Source organism: Glossina fuscipes, unplaced genomic scaffold, assembly GCF_014805625.2.
Source record: "Glossina fuscipes isolate IAEA_lab_2018 unplaced genomic scaffold, Yale_Gfus_2 28, whole genome shotgun sequence".
NCBI lineage: Eukaryota > Metazoa > Arthropoda > Insecta > Diptera > Glossinidae > Glossina > Glossina fuscipes.
This window is the reverse complement of record NW_023998423.1, coordinates 6746783-6773605: the sequence shown is the minus strand read 5'-3', so window position 1 is coordinate 6773605 and position 26823 is coordinate 6746783. Positions and strand designations below refer to the sequence as shown.

Sequence of the window (26823 nt, the reverse complement as noted above, 5' to 3'; positions counted from 1 at the left end):
AAATCCTTCGTAATTTTAATTGCGTCTAGAATGCTCTTTGAAAGGGAAATGGAAATTTAAATATTGCTTTTCTCTCCTTACTCACTTACGCTCGACATTGCGGCAAAGTAATGCAAAACCATTTAAAATATTGTAAAGAAATTATAAAATACTTCTTTTATTGTTGTTACTCTCTGGTTTTCTTTTTTTTTTTTTTTTTTTTGGCAAGTTCATAAGAAGTTTGAAATTAAAATTAACTTTTTTGAAAAGCTTAATGAAATATTATTACTTCATAAATTGCATTTATATTAAAATATTTTTCGGGCTTTCCTCCCATTTAATTGCATATTAATTTAAATGGCATACTTTTAGTTGCTGCAGTTTAAGATTAAAACGATGTTGGTTATAAAATGAAAATCTGCCTCAGGCGTTTCTGAAAAAGTTCGATAAACTACGTAGCTGTGCGGTGTTAAAGACAAATTTCCGTTAAACGATAATTGTAATTAAGTCACATATAAAAGTTTCGATAAATTTTTTTTTTTTTTTTTTTTTCTTTTATATCAAGATCATACCACGGCAATGTACGAACATCGCAACACTTAGTAAACTGTGGAAATTGCTTAGTTGGAATGTCAAACAAAAGGCCAGACATCCACCAGATGTGGTTTACAAACAATGAAAATAAAAATCTATTTGGAAATTATTTTCAATTAATGTTTTCTTAATCCTTCTTATTTTAATATTTTCATCAAAGGAAAACTTTTTAGTACAACAAACAAAAAATTAAAAGTTTAACCTTTTTTTTTTGGTCTATAAAAATGTACAAATTCTCTTAATTATAATTAAAAGTAATTGATGTGGATATAGGATAAGGAATTTCTAGATTCATTCTCATCTCAAGCTTTGTATTCTATAACTAAATGATCCGGGCTCACTAACAAAAACAACCGCAATTATTATAAGGACTCCTAAGCTCTTGATAGACGTAAGAATATAAGTTGACTTCTACAGGATCGTCTTTCAAAAATTTTTAAAAATGAAGGCAGAGTCTTACCATGCACAATATTATATTGCCATGTGGTGCTAACAACTATAATTTTGAAAAGGCTATCATCCATCTTTTCAATCAAGTCCACTATAGGCATATAATAATTTATATTTATATATAATTTATAATTTTCATCCATGGCAATAAGGCAATCATTAATATTCGGTATAAATAATTCTAATCAGAATTATCCTGAACATTATTCTTGTATTTCTTTCTTGAAGTCATATTTTAATGATTCGTATGAATCTTTCATGCCTTGACTTTTCATGTCTTGTGTACGAGTCCCGTTTCTTGAGATATTTTAATGAAATTTGATACATGGACTAGGTTTTTTGATCCAAGGATGGACGCTGTTGTTCAAATTGAACCACTTTTCCGATCACTTGCAGCCAAACGTCATATAAAGCAAAGTGTAGGTGTAGTGTATTTAATGGTGACCCGTGGCCGCTGATAATGTTTTTCGTGAACAAACAACAAGTGAGATTGACTAGTATATCCTTGATGTGGGCACGACACTGTAAGCTGACTTAGCCCAAACCGTCTATTTTTCGTTTTTTCTTCGAAATGTTCACGATTACCTAAATTGATTTTAAAACCTTGCCGTATAATGCAATAACAAGTGTTTAGCTAATGATCGCAGCTTCATTTAGGGGAGAAAAGAAAAGAAAAGAAAATAGATAAAAAATTGGAATGCAGCACAGGGGAACAGGTATTAATTGATTAAGAGAACTAGATATAAATACTTTTGCGATTGGCAAATAATCGCATCATCCACAGAAATTAAATACTAGCACATTCAAGCCATGGTGAATAGAACTTTTCTTTTTTGTTTTTTCTTCTTCTTTTAACGTCGTTATTGTAAATTTTTATTATTTTATTCTGTTAAACTATTAATGCAATATTTACTCCTAATATTTATCAATCAATAAATTTTTGCCTTTCTTTTTACTCAACAAATTAATTAAAGTTCTTCTATCCACAAATAACTATCAAGTAACTAACCAGTGTGCAGAAGAATGATAATAAAGAAAATGCAAGATAATTTAATAAATTATTCAGGATAAAGTCTATTTACCTTATGCGCAACGAGAAATTTCAGGTGAATTGAACTTAAGCATGAATTTATTATTAACCGTTATACTAAAATGTCTCAGTTGCTATAACTGTGGTATGTCTCAAAACTGCTCTTACATAAGTTGCGATATAAAAGTTGCTAAGCAAATATTATTGCTATCTAAGTAGGGTTGGACATAATGTTGGCTTGAATGCATTCATCAAAAAAAAAACCTTATATTGACTATGACAGTTCATTCTTTGAAATGTACACTTATTGATAGTATTAAAATAAAAGCAATTTGCCGTTCGCAGTTCACGGGAAAATTTTAAAACCAAAAATAACTTATCTTAAAAATAAATTTATGTTAAAAGAACATACAGCAAAACTTTTCCCAGTAGTTCAAAAAAAACATATATATAAATAAATAAAAAAGTTTTGTGTTTGTTTAGATTTCGCAAAATTGTTAAATCTGATAAAAAAAATATATAAAAAGAAAGAAAGGAAGAAGAAAGTTTCTTATTGGAAACGAAAGTTGGATAGTAACAAAAAAGAAGATTACAGTTTGGTTGCAGCTTGAAATGAAACTCTGCACATCTTCAATTCACTTCAAGTGTTTAAGATCTTTCGGCGAATCTGGGAAGTATATAGGCAATGGCAAATTTAATGAAGCATAGTTTGCCTTGACAAAGGTATGGTTTGCAAAATGCTTTAATTTCCACAGAAATTTTCACTTTTAACAGCTAGTGATACCTTAAGACTAAAAAGAGATGAAAAAGTTTGAATCTCAGTTTATCTGCTTTTGCTTATTAATTGCAAATCAGATCAAACTGTAATAGTTACACTACAAGTGTCTACCCTGTTCACCAAATCTAACTCCTAACCAAAAAAGAAAAAAAAAACGAACAAAAATACTATTACTAGTTAAAGGCTTTTTTCCTCTATGCCACCTGTACTTTAAAGTCTTTAAGAAAAATCACATCAGAGAAATGGAGAAATCCGCAAAAAACAGAAATATATTAAAGTCAGTACTAGGCGTGGCATATTATTAACTCTTTGCTCGATATATTTTCGTTTTATTGATTTCCAAGCCATGAAGTTTCTAAACCATTCTAGTAAGTTATAATTTTTCTATTTACCACGAACGCATGACGATTTGTAAAATTAATCGGTCCGCTTATATATTAGGTGTTTGCAAAAAATTTGATGAGCGACTTCTACTTGAAAAAGCATTTATTCAGATCGGCGCAACAAGACTTGACTGGCATCCGGGTCCACAAAGTTGAGGAAGGCCGAAATTGGATCAGTCGATGGATCGCTGCCAAACCAATAAATGTTGTAGAAAATGATGGAAACTATTTCGCTCAACATGTACTGCACCAATTTTCCACAATGAATACCTTTCTCAAGTGAAAAAGTCATCGAAATTTTTGCAAATGCCTAGTAGTATCGTTCTTTGTATACAGGATGTAGAAATTAACGCTCAGCGCACTCTTTTAAAAAAGGCTCTTATTTCAAGAGAAGGACAGAAAATAATTATTTAAAGAAATCCCCAGTGGTAACTGGTGGCATTTGTCCATGAAGTCCGTGGCAAAAGCGGACTGTAAGCACCTATCTTTTGATCTCGTCTTAACAAAAGAAAAACTGCTCATCGATCGAACCTAACGTTAATCAGAAGAAGTAATACCCAGGGAAGTGTAACACATTCTAGTTGCAATTGTTGCCAAATTTTCTGGTTTGGCGGCACCGATATTTTCCGAATCATTTATTGATGATGATTTCTTTGATTGAATTCTTTCTTCAATAATTGCCGCCGTGGATGTGTTGCCTTATCGTTGGTTAGTATTCGAATACCCTTTTGAATATCCTAACGTTACGCCTTACTTGTCAGGATTGGATTCAGCATTCTTGCACAGACCTTACTCAAACCTGTAACAAATAACTTGTAACGTCTCTTGGTGCTTAAAGTTTCAAACTAATTTCACAGAGAAAAATCGTAGCGTAATGCCATCTGTTAAGAAACTTTCTCGATAATTTCTATACCCGATATCTTTATTCGGCCTGGCGTTCTGATTCGATATAATTATTTCTGCGTGTCCTTGTACCTGCTTAACGCCTACGTGTTACTTGTCCCTAAACAGTTTAAAATTTATGACTTTGTGATTTTAAAATAATCCATAAGTAGGTTGTAAAGAGAGCAAAATAAGGAAAGTGTGAAGACACAGATATAATCGGCACAATTATTACGATATTACGCTGCGGCATACCTCTAGTCCAGGAAAGTCTACCCGAATTAATGTACCTTAGAGCACTTGTGATAATAATGCGTGGAGTTTGTGCGCATGTCTGCAACACCTAAAAGAATTATTATTTTTTTGATCAACTTATGCACGTCTGTCCGCCTCACCACGCATTTTAATGTTCAACCTACACCTACATTCGAAATTTTCGAAATATTTTGATGAAGTTAGATACATTGACAACCTTTGGGCCGCAAGCCAAACGCTTAAAACATATGAACTGAATCGAGCTATTTTTACTACTACAACTTACATAAAGATCTATTTTCACAAACTCGTTCTATGAAACAATTTAGGGATCTTTAATATTCTAAGGAGAGAAAAAATAATTTAAAAGTAGGGTTTCGACATTACTCGGCCCGCTTCCGTTGAAAGGGTTCTTTTGTAAAGTAAACCTCTACATGATAAAATGGTGTAATCGAGAAGAACTTTGACAGATTTTTCCACTATTTGATGTTTGGTATTATATACAGGACACCAAACAGATGAATTAGACCAAGAGTTTTAGAAGACATTCTTTCTTCACCTGTGTTATCCTACCTTTCACTCGTTTGAGTTTGAGTGCATTACCATAGGTCACCTAAGTAATTGTGATATTATCGTATAACGAGAAAAGAAATAAATAAAAAATGTTTTTTATTTTTTTTCTTCATTAAAAGCGATCTTCCGTTTCAATCATTTCTAAAATAAATTTACTTCATCGCATATTGCGTCCAGCTGCTTGTATTCTTTTCTACACCTTTTCCGCAGAGTAGGGTTGCGGAATTTTATCACAATACATTCCATTATTCCGTTATCAGTGTTGTAATTTGACGTCAATATGGTTAAAGTTTTTCATTATCGATAACGAATTTTCATGAAACATAAAAAAATAAAAAGAGAAAAAAAAGACGAAGAAAATCGTAAACTTTGTGGATATTGCTGTTGCCGTCGTTGGTGTTTCATAATTAAATGAAAACAAAATTCAAACGTGCACTGATTGGGATAAACTATCCTTGTGAAAAGACCCCATACAGTAAAGAATCACGTTTAAGTGTTTAACCCAGTAAGCTGAACAATAGCTTCCAGAAAAGGGAGAATTTATTTATGCACAATTTTCATAATTGAAAGAATTTAATCTTTGTATTGATCCTTGAACAGTAGGGGAGCATCAGTAAAGTGATATATATCTGTGTTAAAAATTGATTTTTTACCGACATTATTCTAATAAAATAAAAACTTATTATAATAATTTTTTTTTTTATTTTTTTTATTGGTTTAGGTTAGCAATCAAGATATCTTTCTCTTCTCGCTTTAAAGCAATGGTTTAATAAAAAAGTAAACTTTAAATCGGAAAAAATTGTAACAAAAAGTGAATATAGAATGAAAAATTTTTAAATGATTTACGGAGAATCTGCAAACACATTTTCATTTAGTTGGAACTTGTTTGTAATAAATTCCTGGAGAATTTCTTCTTTTAAGAATTTATTTTTTAAATATTTTTATCTAAGATGAATTCTTTTTTTTTTTTTTTTTTTTTTTTGTAGAATGCTTTATTTTGACATAAGGCAACAGGAGATAATGAATAAAATGAACACAAGAGTATGAGAATAACGAGGGTGTTCAGTCGCTATTTTCCTTCAGCTATCAGTTGAGGTCTCTTTTTGGCAAAATGAAGGAAAAAGTTGGTTGTTAGTGTTCGCATCAGATGTACGTCTTAATTTGACATCCAACACTGAGCAGTGATTATTTTACGTTTCTTAAGCCACTAGAGGCCTTTTTAAAAATTAGAATTAAGGCGAAGTATATTGTGTAACGCATAATTAGCTTATATTTATTCGTCAGTATTCAGGTCAGACAAATTTTCATTATTGCTTGAACTTTTCATAAATCATTGGCTCTTCGAGACTTTTTCGGCAAAAATGCAACTCATACCATCGTACAATCGAATGCGTCCGCCTAATTTAGCCTTATCCGAAATTAGACCAATCTGGCAACTCTCAAAAACCTCCCTTAGTACATTGCATTAATTCAGTTAACAATCTTTTCAACGGAAACTGCTGGTTTGGTTCAGCCGCGCACAGCTTTTATCAGTGGATCAGTAGCCAGTCACTTAGGGGCGGTATCGTATGCATGTAGGTGCGTAGGTAATTGTGACGAAAAACTTTAGATAGAAAGAGTGGGAGAAAGCGTGAACACGATTTGAGTACACTTGGGTTCATTTTTCTGTACAAAGATTACTTAACCGACGGACGAGTTAGTTTAAACAGTCGGCCTTCGCTTCGGTGTGAGGCATTAACTTGTCAAAGTTTCAAAACAGAAAATGGAAAACTAAAGCTCATCACTTGCATTTAGTATAACACTGTTTATTAGGTTTAGAAATCCGTTAGATTCCCATAATTTAGCTTAAGATGAGTGGTGTCCAAGATTCGACCAAAGGCGAATATTGCTTTATTTCTTTTTTGATATATTTGTATGTTATATCGTAAAATATTACTATCGTACTTTTAAACAAAGGTTAAAGGTAGAGAAAAATGTGCGCCACTGCATGGCATTATTCCAATATTGCTTCCGTTGCTACTGCATATCCAATGAAACATTTCTCTCACACAATTAATCTGATGAGTATTCATTAAAATTCTTTTCCGTAAATGTATACTGACGGCTCACCCTCAAAGGGTGTATTAAATTCAACATTCCGTAAGTGAAATGTGGAAATTTTCGTTAAAGACTGCGTAGCAAATGATTTGATTATTACGCTCGCATTAAATTCGTTCACCGGCAAATCGTTCGATATATTCCGAGTGGACTATTAGTGCTTCTATTATACAGTAGTGCAAGTTGAAGCTACTTACCCATTATAGCACATAGTTAACTATCCTTGGATATGATTTTGTTGGCTAAACTTAATAATGATAAAATAGATTATCCTGCGTTTCTGGTCGTCCATACTGTTCAATATACCTGGTAGAACAACTCGCGGGCATTGTCCCAATAAAATGTCACTTTGTTACTATATTCAACTATTAATTACTTAATGCAAGCCATTGGTAAATTTTAACGCTCTTCGTTTGTTAGCCTTATGTAACGATTCCTCTTAAAAAAAAAAAGAAAAAAGACATTAAAACCTTATCTAATGGTAATAAGCTATAGGCTAATCATTACATCAGCAGTGTAGGGCTATTATATTTGCAAACTATGTATGCACCAGCACTTGATAATATTAAGTGATGGTTAAATACTCTTTAGTGTGCTACTGTATGGACCGCAAATTTAAACATACTTTCCACCTCACTTCTGAAGTATTTGTTCTGATAGCTTTTCCCTTTTTTTTTTTTTCTTTTATTCATTTCGGTTACAGTCAATTTATGCTTCACTTTCATTTATTATTAGTATTGATAAGAACTTTTATATATTTAGCTGTCAGTACATGTGTCTGCAGCTGTGTTCTTCAATAATAATAACAAAAAAAAAAAAAAAAAATGGTAATAACAATAAAACTGCGGTTATAATGGAAGCAAATTTTTATCGCCCAATGTGCTGGACACATTGCAAAACCATGTGCTCCAGATGCTCTGAGAACAGTAAATAATATTGCAATCTTCTATATCACATGACATCGTACAATATTGGGGACAATGTAAATTTTACCTTCAGTATCTGTTTCTTTTTGTTCGTATGGCAACAATCAATGTCACTTTATATTGTGAACGGAACTGGAAGTGGATATACGGACATAAAAACAAACTCGAAAATGAAACTAATAATGTGTTTAATTCTTCAACTTAACAATAAATAAGTAAAAGCATTATTGTCGACCATGGTGTGTCATCAAATACCCTACATCAGTTATTATTTCTTTTTCATATAAAGATTTTCCATAATAATGCGATATATGGATGAAGCGGTTGATAAATGTGGTGCGTTTTGAAGCATTTGGAAGAACGTTCGTCCTCGGGTCCAAGCAAGTCGAGTTGTACCAAATTTCATCAAAATATCTCAAAATTTGGGTCTTCTAGACTAAACATCAAAATGCAAGGACAGCAATCGAACGGAAGGACGGACAGACAATATAAGCAAATGATTCTGAATCGATCGCTATAGTTGAAAATGGGTCTGTTTAAGGTGTTTCTAGATACTTTGGACATCCGTATAAGCTTAACATGCCACGTACCACATGTTGTGTTGGGTATAAAAATGTAATAAGCGATACGTTCAAATAAATAAAGATTTAATTAATACAAAATAACAGGAAATTGTTCTTCTCGGAGCGGTTGGCATAATGACATTAAAATGCTTCTTTTCCCCCCTTATAAACAATCATGTTTAGCAAAGTAGTAACTCTTTCGAATAAGCTAACCTTATAAGATGGCAATCGTGACATAAATTTGAGTAGAACATTATCATAAGTTTAGCCAGAAGATAAATTCTAAGACTAAGACCTCGAAGCACTAGTATCAAGTATAGACTATCGGTTTTAATGAATGAAAACTCAACCGCACTTAAGATTTAAATCCACGACCATTGAGTTGTTAGTCGAGACTGTACCTACGCGAGTAGTTAGCCGGGTATTAAAATGAAAAAAGTACGCAAGCTACGCGATGGTGATTAAAAATATAACACCGTTCAGTGGATGGAAAAATTTCAAACTGATTTCATAACAATCAGGAAACTCCGCTTTATCTTCCAACAAAATTTTTGATCTCAATTATGAAAGCATAGGAACCTTCCACGACTGAATCAGTTTTATTAAATTTCTTCGTTTTGTATTTCAATGAATTTTATGAATATTTTCTCATATGCAAATAGTTCATCACCAAGTTTCTATTAATTATTTATATTCACCACCGAATGATATGAGTATAGTCACATTGTCAAAATGCTTGTAACCCCTACAGGCAAGCTTTAGAGACTTTATCAACTTTACATTCTTTTGATCAGAATCAAATCGATCTGAATCGATTTGTCCAAAATAGATTAAATCGATCGAAGGGCACGCCCTCCGAAGAAGACACTACTTTTTATTACAAACTACAACAGAAGAAAAGACAAAATGATTACGTATACGTACTGTGATCAGCCCTATGGTGCCAGCATAAGGACGGAATAAAACGAGTACGCCTACCTAATGCTGCACTGTGACGAAATTTCCTTTTCTTTGGTTTCTTTTTTTTTTAATATGCAAGTAACGGGCAAAAAAGATTCGGTCACAGCCGAATACAATCCTCTTATTTAAGGTATTTCATAGAGTCTTGTTCATTATTATTGTAAATTTGAAATGAAACTAAACTGATGCTCCATGCCGCTCGCTTACATTGTTTTAATGAAATGAATGAACAGAATGGAATTGACAGGGTGTGGTATATTATATTGTCATTAATTGTCTGCCTTACTTTTCTTCCTGATGAGATAGCTATTATACTCTACACCACATGCAATAAGTGATTATTATTGTTATTTTCATAAATCCATCTATCACTACGCAAACCGGTTCAGAATCACTTTCTGAGTCGATCTAAACTTACCTGTCCGTCTGTCAATGTACTTCTAGATTCAATATATAGATTGGAGATTCCGAAAGATGCAGGGAAGAGACAAAATGGTACAAACACTATACAATATAGCACCATCTTGTTGTTGTTTGGCTCGACTGACAACAGTGCGTGCGTGTAAATACTGCAACGCGTTTGTATTGCACAGTTTAAATGCCAAGTCTTTCAGGTTATATTTCCCTGTATTACGTGCTGTTCCCTGTATCCGCGACAGTTAAAACAAGTGTCCCGTTAAATGTGTGAAAGCGGGAAGATCGTTAACGATTGATAAGCGACAGCGTCTGCGATGAAAACGCCTGAACTGTTTAATATTTCATGAGCAGCCGTAGCCACGGTAATGACAGCATACGCAACATATGATAAAATATCATTAGACAAACTCAATGTTAACTGACAGAAATCGTAGAACAAAAAGTTGCAGTGGCAGTAAGAGACAGCAAACCGCAATGCTCACTTGGGTAATACCGCTGCGGTAAAAATGGTGCCACGATCGTAAAACCTTTACGATCACTTTATTATTAAAAGAATGTGGTATCAACCGATGGTCCATGACCCCAAAACAAGCCTACCATCCAGTCTGCCTGCTTACTACCGCCAAGCACGGGGATGATTTCGTTATGATATTGGCGCCTACATTATGGCATGCAGCTGCTCTTCTCGTTCACATCCCAGGCCAGACTTTATTGCGAATGAATATCTCGACATCTTCAATAAAGTTCTTACTATGTATAGATATTGACGTCAAAAGTTTCAGTCTGGATTTGAAGAGCACGAAAATACCACCAAACATCTTCCTTGGAGAACATAATCTCCGGACTTCACCATAGTTGAACCATTATAGGGAGTTTCAAAGCAGATAGTGCTGAGCAGACTTCCGTCTTAAATCAGCGAATGTGTTAGTGCAATAGTGGAAGAACATTGCGATAACATCTATTCATACACTTCATGAATATATTCCGCAAAGAATTGTGGGGGGGCCCAACAACGTTATTAAGAAATAAATATTCTACATACGCCCGGTGTTCATAATCCTTTGTCCATTTCCTATGTTTAATAAGATTGGTAGATGGGTATCTTTTGTCTCAAGGACGAACGCTATGCAGCACGATATAAAAAATGTCCAATTTTTGCAATTGATGCAAGAAAATAATATTTTCATGTATAAAAAGAACGCGCCGAAAATTGTCACTCCCCTAGAATCATTCTTACAAAAAATAGACTGCGTAGATGTAGAATGCTTAATAGTTGGCTTTGCCCGGTTATAACCTTTTAATATTAAACATTTTAATATAGAAAAACACAGACGAGTTGGAATTCTTCCAAAGTATCAGTTCTTTAATTTCCTAAAATGATTCTCGATATCGCAATCTACACATCCTTTTTAGGTATTGTTCTGTATATAATGAATAACTGCGGCATTACTCGCTTTGAAGAGCAATACCACTCCTCGGGTTAAAAATTTTTATCAGTTCAGAATAAGTGGAGACGCGTACAATGGCATGGATAATTGCTTTCCTTGCCAAAGCATTAAGCAATGATTGCCTGCATCAAATGAAGCCTTGCTGCGAACTGCGAACAGTCCTATCTCATAGCTGCTGATTTTGAGATGCTCTTAATGTAGGAACAAAAGTATTTACAAAATATTTCTGTTCATTCAAAAGCGTTTTCAAGCAAAAACAGTTTAGCCGCCACAAGGCAACCGTTTAATAGATATAAAGCTAAGCACAATGCTAAGGTTAAAAGAGGCTAAGATTAGAGCTTTGCTATGAAATTTGCGATGCTAATTAAGCATTTAGGTGCCGTTTTCTCCATCATTTAATGGTACGTAAAACGCACGATTTTGTCTTGCAAAAAAAGAAACAGTGAAAAAATGAAAACAATTGTGTAAAAAAAAATTTATCGGAAAAAAAAAACGTTTATGCCAAATGTCAAAAATGTTAAGTACACTACTCTTGAGCACAGCCACCCAGCTCAGCTCAACTATCATAAAAATAACTTTCTCTAGATTTTTTCGATAAATTAATTTAAATATTTTTTTTATTAAAAAAAAAAAAGCCTTTTATTTCAAAAATTGAACTTTGTTTCATTCACACATCCGCTAGTCAATAAAAAAAAACCGATACTTCTAAAAAATCCTACACGTTTCACTAGACACAAGCACGCAGAATAATTTAACATCAATTACACTGCGCGTCATAGACCTTTCACAATTATACATGCCTCGCAACAAAGGCTACGGCGTTGCCAATTTTTAATATTTTTTAAAAATAATTTTCAAATATACGCCTAATAGTCACACAAAATATCATTATTCTTGTAGCATTTCTTTTCATGTTCAAAAAACCTATTGTTTTCTATGCTGTTGCTACGTCGTTATCCATTCCTTAAGCATTACCTCTTAGGAGAAAGTTAATATTACTACCCATTGGCACTAAATATACCTTGTGCCAGTGTACGCTCGACGGAGGCCACGCTTCTCCGCAAGAAAATTTATTTCTCTCGGCACGTTTCGTTCGATGAACTTTCCTTACTTACTTTCTCGGTAATCAAAATACAGTTCCCCACGATTTAATTTAAAGTAAAAAAGACTCAGAGGTTGTTTAATTAATTTCTACTAAAAAGTAGCCCTCGAGAAAGTAATCTTACATTCACTATAATTGAAAATTTAAATCCTTAATTGAACACCGACGACTTACTCTGTTGGCTTCCCGGAGTAGAAGAGAAAAACCAAATCGGAAATTGGCGTTCCCACCAATCGGACGACGGTGGAAGTCAATTGATTCGTACTTCCTATAAGGTTTTGCGATGAGGTTTGCCCTAACCCGTCGCTTGTCATGTCAATTTATTATATGTCAGACAAGCGAGTATAGTAAGACGTTTACTGTTTTCACTGAGATTATTAGTGTGCGTGTTTTCAACCTCACATTGCAAGATCGAATATGAATTGAATGTGCAAAAGGGTTGATCTTTTCGAAAGTGCAAAAATGTAAAATCGATTCTCAAACTTGTTAGGTATGTTTTAATCCCCATATTAAAATGAGGAGATTATAGTGTTCATCTCTAAATTGTTCTTTAATTTGTTGTCTTACTTTTGCCTTTTGTTTTCATTGCAGAATTCAGCAGAGCCGGTATTTTCGCCTACCATGGCTGGCGGTTTATTTTCGATAGATCGAAAATTCTTCGAAAAATTAGGCACTTACGATTCGGGCTTCGATATCTGGGGTGGGGAGAATTTAGAATTATCATTCAAGACTTGGATGTGCGGCGGCACTTTGGAAATTGTACCATGTTCCCATGTGGGTCATATCTTTCGTAAACGATCTCCTTACAAGGTAAGTGAACAAGTTTTTTGTACCTCATAATTAAACATTTAAATTTACTCATTAAGAGCGATTGGTAAGCAAACGATTTTACTGTGACATCTTTCTTTTAGAAGCATTGTCCTAATTACTCGAAAATCCAGTCATTTAGAAAACACATGTGTGTTTGTCTCTCCCTCTCTCTTCATATCCAAATAGTATAATGGGCGCTTGTATTCAACATGTCATGTTGTGGTTCACATCATTACATAGTTATAGTGCTTGGGCTCTATGTTGTGTATGAAGGTAATGATTAATGTTGTACACAGAGAGAGAGAAAAAAAAAAAAAGTGCAAAGAATTCAAAACAGCCATCTATACACAAGAGAGACCACAGCAGCGAACCACTAAAAATGTGATGGAATAGAATGCACAAACATGCCTGATTAAAATGAATACAACTACCATGTCCATGACTAAATATATGCAAACATACGGCAAGAGGCAAACGTATGCTTTAATTCAATTGGGACTTAAAGCACAGAAAGAATTTAATTTCAAAATGCTTGCATGAAATTTCGAAAGCAACCTTTAAGAAAAACGAAAGCCTCCTTTCTCCCCTAGCAATTAATGAGAGTACAAATTAGATTCGTACCTTTTCTAAAAGAAAGTGTAAGTAATGCTGTCAGCTGCCGAATAAAATTAGGACTTCTTCTTATTACTACACTTAATACATAAATTATCGTACTACGGCATACATTAGATAATTTGTTGGAGCTTTGTATAGGTACAGATCTGTTTTTGCGGGAAACTTTACTTTTTCTACTTAGTTCAAAAGATCACGATGTCGAATAGGCGAAGCATTAACATCGACTGAATGAATGTCCACGAGGAGAACTCAGCTGGGGATGGTTTATTAAGATTCGATCCAAACGGAGTAAAACTGTCACTGATGAGAACCGACCACAATAGTTGATGCAATTGCGATGAAAACTGTTCGTGAGATGACAAAAGTCATGACATCGTAAGTTTTCAGTGTGAAGAAATTCAACGAAACACCCTCAGGAAATGTTTTCAATTCTAATCTACAAAGCCCTATCCCCTCGCTATTATCAGGAGGTATTATTGACTAGGATTAACACTGATTTTAACGGTGCCTTGACTCTGATGACGATTTCCAAATATGAGATATTCTGGGAATAGCCTCGAAAGACGAGACATTTCTTTGAACTGAAATTCAACAATTGCCTTAGTGATGAGAAAAGATAGTAGCTACCGACGGGCGGTACTTCGATTAATGCGTTCCTTTGGTTTGCTTTGAAGTAAATGCACTTTTGATCAGAAAAAAACGAACCAAAACAATTTAGACTAGCGACAGCAAACATAATAGGAATCCTTTAGTTTATTTACGCTTATTGAAGGCACGCAGTGAGCAGTGAGTACTCACTTGGAATTCACTTGCATCTAAAATCTGAAAACTGAATATGGTGGATCTCTAAGGTTTTCAGAGACGAACGAGAAAACTTTTTCAGTTTCAAAACTTGAAAACAAACGTCAACAGATTTTAATTAAAGGACCCATGTAATGTTCGTCAAATCACTGCTATAGCAGATAAGTTGTAATGAGCTTAATTAAATTTCCCATACGTCCGTTATTGGTTGAGTAATGAGATAAGAAGCTTAGCAATGAAGTTATGAACTTTTCATAAGTTCATAAGTTCAATCCCTCCTATTGCAGTGCATGTATTACAATACATGTGCGCATATATTGATACGTTTCTGCGCAAATTTTGCTTTTTTCACTTTAATTTATTTTCGCTTAGCGCTTTTGTTTGGAAATTCTTTTCGCTGTATGATCTAGAACCAGTGAAGGCATGTAAGCTATTATATCAACAAAAAAAAAAAAAAATCTCGAAAAAATTTCAGCAAGCTCCGCTACTTCATTCCACCTCGCTTACGGCTGAAGTACCGCAGGAGAACACGACAAAAATGCGTTCACCCCAAACAAGGTAGATATGTTATAGCGCGTGTGCATTATTTAGAAAAAACTTATCAGCATAAATGGTCGCGAGGGGCACAAAATTCTGTCTGTCAATCTGTCATCTGTCTGCAAATGATGTTGCCTATCAGAGTTAGAAGAGTGAATACAAAAAATTGGAATTACATTAATCCGGTCGTTTACATCTCGGTCGGCACATTATTGCACCTCTGGGTGGGAATGGGACAAAATGAAAGCAAAAATCTATTCGTCCAACTTTCTATCACTCCTTGCGTCTCTCAGAATAGAAAAAATGAAAACGGAACCCTGTAACCCTGTATGTACGTCTATCCATCCCTCTATTTGTACTTCTCAAGAAAGAGGAAAAATGAACACTGAACGTTCCAGTTGCACTCACATGGTTTTTTGTGTTAGATGCTTAAAATTAAAACTGGAAGATACTCCGACATAAATATGCTTGCAAGCTTATCGTTTTGAAAGAACAACTTGCAACGAGAGTCGATCTAAAATTTGGTTGATTGACGCGCATAAAATTTGTTTATGAGTGTCCTAAGTGCGTTCTTAAGCGCATATACTTTTCTGACATAATTTTTGCTGTGTTTTGATGGTGATGCGTGCACGCACAAATTATGCTTCATGGTTATGTGTTAGTGTGACATGACGTGGCTCAGTTTAGTTTCGGACTTTGTTGCTTTTTGCATAATTTGTATGAAAAGTTGTTCGTTGCTTATATGAAACCTAATTAAGGAACTATGTATATGTAAAACGAATAACCTAAGTGAAAATTATTCTCCTTCTCCTAGTGGATAAATGCTGCTCTAAGGCAATTCTATTATCCTCTCTGTTACTATCGCTGTTATTAATTCGCTCTTAAGTTTTCTTACACACATACTTATATCTTTAATTATTTTCTCCTATAATATACACGTGAATGCATGTATATGTGCATATATATATATATTTTTTTTTCTTTGTTTTTTTTTTTTTTTTGTGCAGTGGCGTTCAGGCGTAAACGTGTTAAAAAAGAACTCGGTACGCTTGGCTGAAGTGTGGTTAGATGATTATGCCAAGTATTATTATGAACGCATTGGCAACGACAAGGGCGAGTACGGTGATGTTAGCGCTCGTAAGGAATTGCGGTAAGTTGTCATTAAATCATAGCGATTAAGGCAAAAATAAATTCTTATATATATATATATGTATGTGTTATATATGTAGGTTACATATTCCTTTATACATCCATGTCGTATGTAGTAATAAACATATTAAGCCTTTAGGATTTCCAAATTCATATAATTATTTCATTCAAACGTTCAAAACATACTCTTACTCAGCACTTAAAATCAATAACCAATAATCAATTTCTTGTAATGGACTTAATATATTTTATTTTTTTTTCTTACGTTTTTATTTTGCATATAATTGTTTAATTGAGAAAGAGGTATCATTATAGTGATTGTAACAGAATAGACCAAGCAGAAGAAGAATTTATACAATAACTTTATATGTAAAGGAAATAAATTACATAACAGCGGGACAAGGTTGGCCATTAAATACCGTACACCAATTATCAAAAATTATACCTTGGTTCCTAGTAAACACGTAGTTGGCATGGGAGCACCATGGGAGGCCAGAAAACGTAAATTTAGCCTTTGTTGCCTTAGAATGATCTACTCTTTCATGGTACTTCTTACATGGATCAAGTCAAAGAATAGACGTACAAACCTACAATTTCGTTACTTTACTGATGAATAAAGTCGAATTTCTAAAAGAACAGTTTTTGTCCCTAGTTAAACCGGAGACTTATTGAGTGATGTGATAAAAGCCAATCATCTTTATAAACCGTAGTCTTCGATATCTTAGACGTTCTTAGATTAATTCTACCGATGAAACATTTACAACATAACGATATTTGTGACCCTAAGATGAGATAAAGATCTGAATAGTTCGATATGTTAAATAGAATCGATAGCAATTCATGGCGTAACTATTTGAACTATATAAACTTTGTATTACAATGTGTGGCTCTAGCATTAGAGGACAGATAGACAGACATATGAATATTAAGAATGATCAAGAAAATATATATTGCTTAAGAGGTCTTCAATGAGTATTTCTCTGCGTTACCAATGTTAGAATAAATATAATAGACAATCATCCCTCGACAATGGCTATAAAACAACTTTCTCACTCAATTGATTACCAAATTTTTAATCAATTGGTGTCGTCAACTTGCTCTAGTTCCTATTTCTACTACTTGTCTAGTTTGTTCTTTTTTCTGTTTTTTGTAATTATCTTGCATATCTTTTATTTTCCAGCCAACGTCTGAATTGTAAAAGCTTTAAATGGTATTTGGATAATATTTATCCAGAACTTTTTATACCAAGCGAATCGGTAGCGTATGGTGAGGTAAGTTAATTCTTGTTAACCAATACAAAATTTAAGGAAGATTAACGTGAGAGCCAATGAAAGGCATTTTTTAATATGCATCACAATGAGTCCAACAACAAATCCTGAGCTAACTGATTACTAACATCATATGTAAAAAAAAAAACAAAAACAACAACAAAAACAACAAAATTTTCCCTTCTTTTATATATATTTAGATAAGAAACCTAGGCGCTGGCGGTCGCACTTGTTTGGATTCCCCGTCACGTAGAAAGGATTTGAAAAAGCCCGTTGGCTTATATCCTTGTCATAAACAAGGTGGCAATCAGGTTGGTTGATTGCATTGCATGCGAAATGCGACCGCCACAAGCTCCGTTTTTTTTTTGATAAAGAAAGAAAAAAATTTAATAAAAAAAATAAAAATAAATAAAAAGAATGGTTAAAATGGTTAAAGGTAGCTTTCTGGTTATCCCCACTGTTTCGTTGTGCTCGTCTACTCTGTAATAGCATGCGTTACCCATATCTCTCTAATTCCAAAATCGCGATCTAAAACCTCTATATTACTTCTATTGTTTGGAGAAATGTCAGGCTCTTTGTAAACATACGAACACACAATTTCAGATTGCCAATATAGAAACAGATATGTGTCTTGATTCCGCCGCCAAACCGGACGATTTGCAAGGGGCCGTTGATCCTTATAAGTGTCACGGTCAAGGTGGAAACCAGGTATTTTTTTTCTATGATTTATTCTTTTAAATTTTTTAACATATAAAAAATAAAAAAAAAAAAAACTAACTGGATTTAGCAGGCTTGGGCTATAAAAGGCTTTCATTTCAGTCTCTCACCGCAATGACACTAATAATCCACTGGCATTCGGGAAATTTACACTAAACACTTACCCACTCACCCGCTTAAACTAAGTTAATTTGATTTATACTTTGAAAATTACATATAAAACATATTTTATGGCATTTTCCCATCATTTACTCAAAAATGATCAAGTTGAACAGAATCACAAACCATATTTCAATTTCAATATTTTTATCTCTGATGAAATACTATTCAATCATTTTGTCAAGTAAGTAACGGGAATCTATATTACTCGATGTCAAATTAATTTACTGAGAAAACTGCTAATTAGTTGTCAAGTATATTTTAAAAGGAGTCATTCGAATTAATTTGCCTGTGAAAATTAATCCACTCTCTAAAATATTTACTGTGCTTGAAGTTCGTGGTTTACTCTATGAGTAAATAAGAAAGTTGCCATAAGCTATATCACATTGTAATGGTGTTTTGCTCGCAGAAAAAGCCGATAATAGCATGATCCATTTATCCAAAAAAAAAGAAGACCGACATGCAAATACCCTACACCACTTCGTCTAAGGTAAACGTTTACATGTCTGTATCGTGATGTGTCAAAAATTTTAGTTTGTCGTAATATGCAGGTCATACTTGTCATAAAAATCATTGCACAGGCATGAAACCGTAAAGCATATCCACATAGTCAACGCCCCACAGTAAAATTAAATGTTAGTTCGGTATTTTACAGTCATTTTTAGTATGAAATTTTAAAAATTAAATCTTCGCTGCATATAAAGGCTTATTTTTTATACTTTACAAACCTCGCGTTGTCGTTTAGGACATAAGGACATTATTTTTTGGCAAAAAAAATTAGAAACTCTTTTTGCATAACAACATTTTCAAAATATACCTTCAGTAGGAGAGTAGTCGTAAAACTGGTTTCCAAAAGTTTTTGGCCTCAGGCAAAACACGTGAGTGTACCAACTATTTCAAAAATTGCCAGCAAGTCCAGGAACAGACAACACACAAATGGTTACACAGGATGAACAGACAAACAGTCGAGACAAAGCGTTCACCCTGGGGTATATTCAAAAAGTGCTAGTAAGTGCAGGGAAAGACAACGGACAAATTGTCACAAAAGATGAACAGATTCGAGGCGATACGTTTAAATCGGCTCAGAAAATGATTCTCAATCAATTGGTATACCATATTCTGGATGCTACATGTGTGCGCGCGAACTTAATATACCGCAAAGCTCAGGATATGCCAAGTGACGTAAGATGTAATAAATATATTCACGCCTATCTTTCAGATAATCGATTTGACCCACGACAAAAAGGAAAATCGGTACAAAATCGTTCAAGAAGAAAACCATTGACATTTATGCTGACAAGAGACAGTTGAACTTACAAAGTTACTTACAACTAACTTTTCGATAGAAATGTTGCACTTCAGATGCGTTCAATCGAAAGAGAGCCTAGTAGAGAGAGTAGTTTTTGGAAACTGCCACTTCGCAGAAGGCATTCTGATGTTATTAACATTTTAAAGGAAAGCTCGAAAAAAATGATTCCAAGACGACTTTCAACAACTTAGGACAACTTCACAAGCGCCTTTTACAAAAATGTTTTTTTTTTTTTTTTTATACTGTATCTCCTTAAAAAAGAAGCATACTTTGGCAAACTCGGCGACTTTTTTGACGATATAATAAAATATTTTCATTGTGCTTATGTAGGCTTATTTGACTGTGAATGTTATGCATGAAGTATTAAAGGCAAATCCCGATACTTTATTGACATGATGTAAACAAAATATTTTCAAAGAACGACGGATATCATGTTTTTTTTTTTTTCTTTTTTTTATATTAATTTTATCTTCATTGCACTTTGGTTGTTTATAAGTGTATATGTTTCTCTTTTGTGCGCGCTTCACAATTGCTTTTAAGAGGAAATTCGCTGGAAAAACGAATGGAAATTAAATATTCAGTTTGATTGATTTATAAGCAATTCATTCATATGCAAAAATCAGTAAGTTTGCAAAACAACAACATCGGCAGTTAACAAAATAATAAAATTGACTTCTGATAGCAACACAGTAATATTTATTGTGCTGTTTGCCGATAAATTCATGGCTAGGATATGTCGTCAAATCATTGAATAAATGCAAGGAATTATTCAAAAAAAAAAAAAAAAAAATCAATATTCCTTTCCTTTTTGTTTTTTAGTCTAAATAATGATTTGTTAAGACCTGTATATTGCCGGTAATAGCGTGCAGACAATATGTTAAAATAATTTGAAACACTTTGCTAAAAATGCCTGGATATGTTATGTAAGAAACCAACAAACAAAACAAAATATCGCGACATCATTGCTGTTAGTAATTTTCATGTTACTCGTGCTAGCATTAAGTTTTTTTAAAAGATTCGAACGTAGTTGACAGTCAAGAGAGAAGAGAATTGATTGGCACTTCGTGTGCTTGAATTCTCAGATAAGTCAGTTTTTGCCACCGTAGTGAAGAAGATCGCATCAGACTAATGGGAAAAGATGTTCTATCTTTCTTGTATCCCTAAGTGCATTTGATAACAAATTAGTTCTGACCACTCAAAGTTACTGTCACCATATGCTTGGAAGCGTCTCAAGCGTAAAGCCTCTGCGTTACATTTAACTCATCGTGAATGATTGAATAAACCCTTCAGTTTTGCTTATTTTCGATATTTTGTTCGTAGCCAAGTTCAAACCTTAAGATCTGGGTATATATTGTGAGCTTGGTATGCCACGTTTACATTTCGGAGGCAATTTCATGCAATTAGCTGCTGCTGCGGATTTGTTTTTTTGGATCAGTTAACTGGAATGTAATGTTGTGTCTTTCCATTGCCAATGCACGTTTTTTTTTTAAATCCTACGCAATCCCTTAGCGGAAAATGCGTTGTAAAGTAAACAATACTTATTTGAAATACCACGTTCTAGTCCCGCTCTTAGACGACCAATTGCTGTACATATCCGACGAAACTCAGCCGTTCATCAATATGTTTTGTTGCAAAGTTTAGTTTCATCCTTTACCCACAAATCTATTCTTATATAAAGGAAGACAACAACGGAACTTTTATTTCTTTCTTCTTCGTGTCCTTTTTATTCAACAATACTGGATATCATTGGTTTTCATTTGGCATTTGATATATAATGTAATCATTCAATCACTTAGAACGCACTTTGTATAGAGCTTGATTAGAAATTATCCAAACAAACCGGTTTTACTTCTACGGATGACTTAATCTTTTCAAAAACTATATTAGGTGCTTGCAAGTATTTTGATCATTTTTTCACTTGAAAAATGTGGTGATTGAGAAAAATTTGTGCAATATATATTAGTCAATATATTTTCGATCATTTTCTACACAATGACGTTGTCGAAAGAACGACATTAGTCTGGTAGTGATTCAATCATCGTCCCATTTTCGCTCTTCTTCAGCATTTCGAAGACATGGTGCTCCGATCTGAACAAGTGGTAATCAGAAGGCACTCTGTCTGGGGAGTACGTTGGATGTGGCAGAACTTCACCTTCGAGCTCCAACTGCTTATCCTTGACGACTCTTGCAACATGCGGCCGAGCGTTACCATGCAAGAGGGTGATTTTGCGTCTGTTAACTGTTCATTATCGCTGCAGTTCTTTGCAACAATACATGGTTCAATTCGTTCAATTGACGTCGGTAGAGATCTGCGCAACAGTTTCATTCGGTTTTAGAAGCTCCTAATCCCCTACACCTTACTGATCCCACCCCATACGCACAGCAAAAGTTTATGATCATGACAATTCCGCTTCGGTATCGGTATGGATGGATACCCTGATCTAACCCACGACTCTTTGCGCTCGGAATAGTCGTAATAGATCCACGTTTCACCACCAGTTACAGTGCGCCACCGAGAAATCTTCTTTTTTTGTCTGGCAAGTGAACGACATCGCGCTGTCAAACGGTTCAAAATCCCATTTTCGGTCAATTCGTATGCAAGTCTATCCCTTGGATCTCCTTCGGATCTTTCTCACTGCGTATAACCATCTAAAAATAGTTTGATGGGCTTCGACATCAAATTTCTTCAAGTCAAACACCATAAGTAATGAATACATGAATGTTGTGGGAGCTATACGAAGGTGAGGGTGCTTTGAAAATGTTTGAAAGCGTTTATCTGTCAGTTCCACACTCTCTCTAAGACAACAATAAAAATTGCCAACTGAGTAAAGTGGAAATTAATTAGCACTTTCGTGACAAGACCTCTTGCTCACGAAACCTTAAAAAAAGAGCAACTGCTGTCAGCATTAATAACAAAACACCTAACGAACAGAGAGCTTGAACATCGATTATAATTCACGACCCTAGGATGGAATCTATAAGCTTATCTTCCTTTCTCATTACACATTTGATTTTCTAAAAAAACAAAAAAAACAACAAAAAAAAATTTGAATAGATTCACTGATCTCTTGGTATTAATAACTTGAGTTTATTTTATTATATAATTTGCTCCATTAAAATTGAACATTTATTCTTGCTTTCTCGCATTAAAACAACAACAACCATGTAACGGAGTTTGTGGCTAATCTTTAGATAGTTGCTAAATATTATTATTATTTTTATTCTTACCATAATTATTATTATTATTATTATTATTATTATTATTATTATTATTATTATTATAATTTTTATACCCGCTGGCGAATGACACGAATTCATTGATTTTCCCATAAACAGCAAAGACTCTTAAACTTGTTGATTGTCTTAACCCGTTCACATAAATGACGTCGATGATAAAGATGTCCATCGCGTGTGCTTGTAGTTGTACAGGACGTTTGTACGACAGTTTTACAATTAGTATAATAAAAATAAAAAAGAGCAGCCACTGATTTTAAAATGGTCGTATGCACGACATTAAAGACCTAGGTTAGAAAATAACATAAACAGGGAAAAATTATTTTTTTTTTCATTAGAAGTATGTCTGAAGGTCAAGTGTAATAAGTGTAATAGCATTTTGTTTATAGATCAATGTGACAAACTCACGTGTCTGCTCAAAATAATTCGAAAAAGGCTTTCATGGCTTCACGCGACATACTCAAAACGATGGTGAACAAACCAAGTGCTAGCAGATTTAATGTAATCAATAAGAGTTCCTTGAAGGAAGGCTGGCTATCCCGATATTTTTCGCGTTCTTTCGCTCAGAAATACCTTCACATGATTACATCGTTCTGCATAGTGCTGTTGGCGAAAACCAACGGTACTATAAAACAAGTTTATTGCAGGTAGTCCCATAAGTCAAGGTTGAAGTACTTTGAGAGAAACAACTTCAAGCAAAGTGAAACGTCTACCGTGGAGTTTAATGTTTAAGTGACCGTGAAATAAATTCCACAATTAACTCAGAAACCGAAATGGCTCGGCTTAATTTTAATCTCACACAAACATAAAACACTTGAGGCAATTGTGATATTCCAGTACAGTCAAAGCGTGTGCGCCCGGGTATAAAAATTTTGAAAATAAATTTTTTTTTAAATAGAACTCATTGGAGAGTACATTGTAAAAAGATAAAGCATACCTCTGTCAAAAAAAGTAAAATAAAGCATTAGTTTAAGCTTTAACTGCAATTTGGCTTTTAAAAATTCACTTACGACATTCAATTTATCGAAACTAATTTAAATATTTTTCCTTCTTACAACTACTTACACTACCTTTCGTTAGTATTGGATGTTAAGTAAAACGGGTGAAATACGCAGAGACGAAGCTTGCCTCGATTATGCCGGTCATGATGTTATTCTGTATCCTTGTCATGGTTCTAAAGGAAATCAGGTAAGACATAGTTTGATTTATAAAAAAAAAAAAAAAAAAAAAAAATATTTTTATAACAAATTCTTCGCTTATCTGTAAAGTTAAACCGAACTTTCAATCGGTTTTCTTTACGAATTGAAAGAAAATTTATTTAAGTAATAAGAGACCAAAAAAATCTTTTCCTTCCTAAGATTACGAATAAATATTTCACTACTTGTTTAGTTTAATTCCCAACACCAGGCGATACTGAATTTGCAAAATACTTGGTAGGCTGACGAACGGCTATAGCTAAACCTTTTTTGCTGTGTCTTCTCCTTCCTTCAGTTCATTCGCCTGCTGAATTCGTGCTGACAATCATTGTACTTGATTCAAAAGAAAACCAATCGTGATCCTGAATTTTGGCCGTCCCTTCTTTCAAATTAACTTGATAACCTATGGAGCGGCCTGCAGCAATAGCCTAAAAGTCCAAAGTTTTTACTTTAGAATTTCAAGTCGAATCTTAAATTTTTACCTAATAAAATCTTTACGTCAAGTTCGAAGATCAGCTAACCGTTCATCCATAACTGCCGACAATCAAACTGCTACGTACGAGGTAATATACAGTGTCCCGGTGTTCGTTGTTTTTTCTTCTTAGGAGTTTCGAGCCAAACAGAATTCAATTCTTCTCTTGTTTAGTTTCACCACCGGTGTTCTTGCTACCTAAGTAAACTTCGAAATGAAACTAATATTGTGTACTTCCGATTTGTGTTAAGATCTGAGCGATATTCCATGATTACAGATTGCCATTTACAAGAGTATGTTCTAAAAGTATCAGGCCTGGAACGCATAATCATTTCATAGATAGGGTAGAGTTTCTTAAATGACTGCCCTTAAGTTGTGATGGCTTTTCAGCCCTTGACTAATTCAGCGGAGATTCTGAATTATCAACAGTACAGCGTGACTTTATCTGTATAACTTCTATATGTACCTTATGTAGATAGTCGATAGTTTATTACGATGCGAAAGAGCAAATGAAAAAACCTTTGCATTGTGAAAGGCACAGCGTTAGTAGAAAACTCATTTTCCTTTTCTTTTGTTTCCTTTAATTAACCATTGAGAGAATGTCACCTATATTTAGGCTACAAGACCTAGAGGCGTCACTTTAGGTATTTTATCCTAAAGGCAAATAATGCGTTTAAAGAAGCAGTCTTCACGGGAATGCGTCCGACCGACTAAAGGACAAATAGAAGAGAAAACCGAGTAGACCTGTTAAAGGATTCGATTTTTCTATATGTAAGCACTAGTCTTATAGTCTTATGTTGATGCTCGAGTGTGCTGAAAATACTCAACATACTCTCGTATGGTTTAGGGATTCGTTTGTTAATGCAATTGGAACTGAGAGCCTATGGGAACTATATAAACTCATTGCATAGTTTTATGTTGAATACTAAGTGCAGCTATGTATTAAAGCATTCGCGACATTCTTATATAAATTTATAAGGGAATTACTTAAAAAAAAAAAAAACGATTTTAACGGATTCCTTTTCGTCGGAAATAAGAGGGATTTTCCTTGTTATTGATTGATATTTGAACTTGGTGTAATCTATGCTTTATCTTCGGTACTATAAATGCAAATAACTAAGACTTAATTAATCATCGATTTACTGATTTAAACCCCAACTACACTATTCACCCAAAGAACAGTATTATTAGATGCGGCTATAAAGTTCCGAGTAGTGCGCGTCGCTGAAGGGATTTTCCGGTCTTGACATAACCAAGGCCTAGAGACATTATCAAATTTTTATCTTTCCCATAATTGAATCCTTCAAAAGCGTGTGTAGCCAGAGAAAAATCTTCTTAATCATAACCGTCCAAGTATTTCACGTAACCTCATTATTACACTCAACGCTAATCCTAAAGAGCACTTAATGCCACTATCGTGGGCCATGTAAACTTGTAAGGTAAACCATTAAATGTCCCAAAGAAATTTTCGCTAAAATCCATTGCGAGCATTCTTGCATGAAAAAGAAAACCTACGACTGTCTCCTTCCCTCCTACACCAACAAAATTTTTCAATACAATAATTTTTATGTTTTTATCAGGAATATTCTTCATATTTGTTCAACAATTAAAAAAAAAGGAAAATAAATAATAATTTTTTTTCTCTGCAAATGCAGTTTTTTTTTTTTTCTTTTTTTTCAATATACAATTAATTTTTTTCATATATATATATTATTTTATTTTCATTTATAGTTTTGGTCATACAACAGTGAAACCAAACAATTGCGTCACGGTTCATCGGACAAGTGTTTGGCTATTACCGAGAAAAGAGATAAACTCGTTATGGAGGAATGCAATGTTTCACATATGCGACAACAATGGCGACTGGAAAATTATGACGCCTCCAAATTATGAGGTTATTTTTACGGGAATGGTACCCAATTTCTGCCATCTCTCCAAACGCCCTCGGCAACTCATTTACTGCTATATCAAAACAATGTCACATAGTTGAAAAATGGCAGAATTTTATAAGAGAGAGAAGACAACTAAAACAATATACAAAAGTGCAATAAATACAAAGTTAAAATTTCTCCCTTGAAAGTTTGATGGCTTTAAAAAAAAAAACAAATATATAAAAAAA

The 26823-nt window shown here is 33.9% G+C and overlaps 1 protein-coding gene across 3 annotated transcripts in view; it reads left to right on the top strand.

The window, feature by feature from the left end:
* The window catches only part of LOC119636548 (putative polypeptide N-acetylgalactosaminyltransferase 9), a 125520-nt gene extending 98703 nt beyond the window's left edge, over positions 1 to 26817 (top strand). For 2 of the 3 annotated variants that reach the window (XM_038031947.1, XM_038031948.1), the window contains exons 7-12: positions 13029 to 13247; positions 16208 to 16350; positions 17530 to 17620; positions 17818 to 17928; positions 24117 to 24224; positions 26436 to 26817. In XM_038031947.1, coding sequence (XP_037887875.1) covers positions 13029 to 13247; positions 16208 to 16350; positions 17530 to 17620; positions 17818 to 17928; positions 24117 to 24224; positions 26436 to 26597 — 834 coding nt within the window. In that variant the 3' untranslated portion in view covers positions 26598 to 26817. Of the gene's footprint in view, positions 1 to 13028; positions 13248 to 16207; positions 16351 to 17529; positions 17621 to 17817; positions 17929 to 18220; positions 18326 to 24116; positions 24225 to 26435 lie in introns of all 3 variants that reach the window. The other variant, XM_038031949.1, reaches the window with a different exon arrangement.
* Positions 26818 to 26823: the final 6 nt, after the last annotated feature.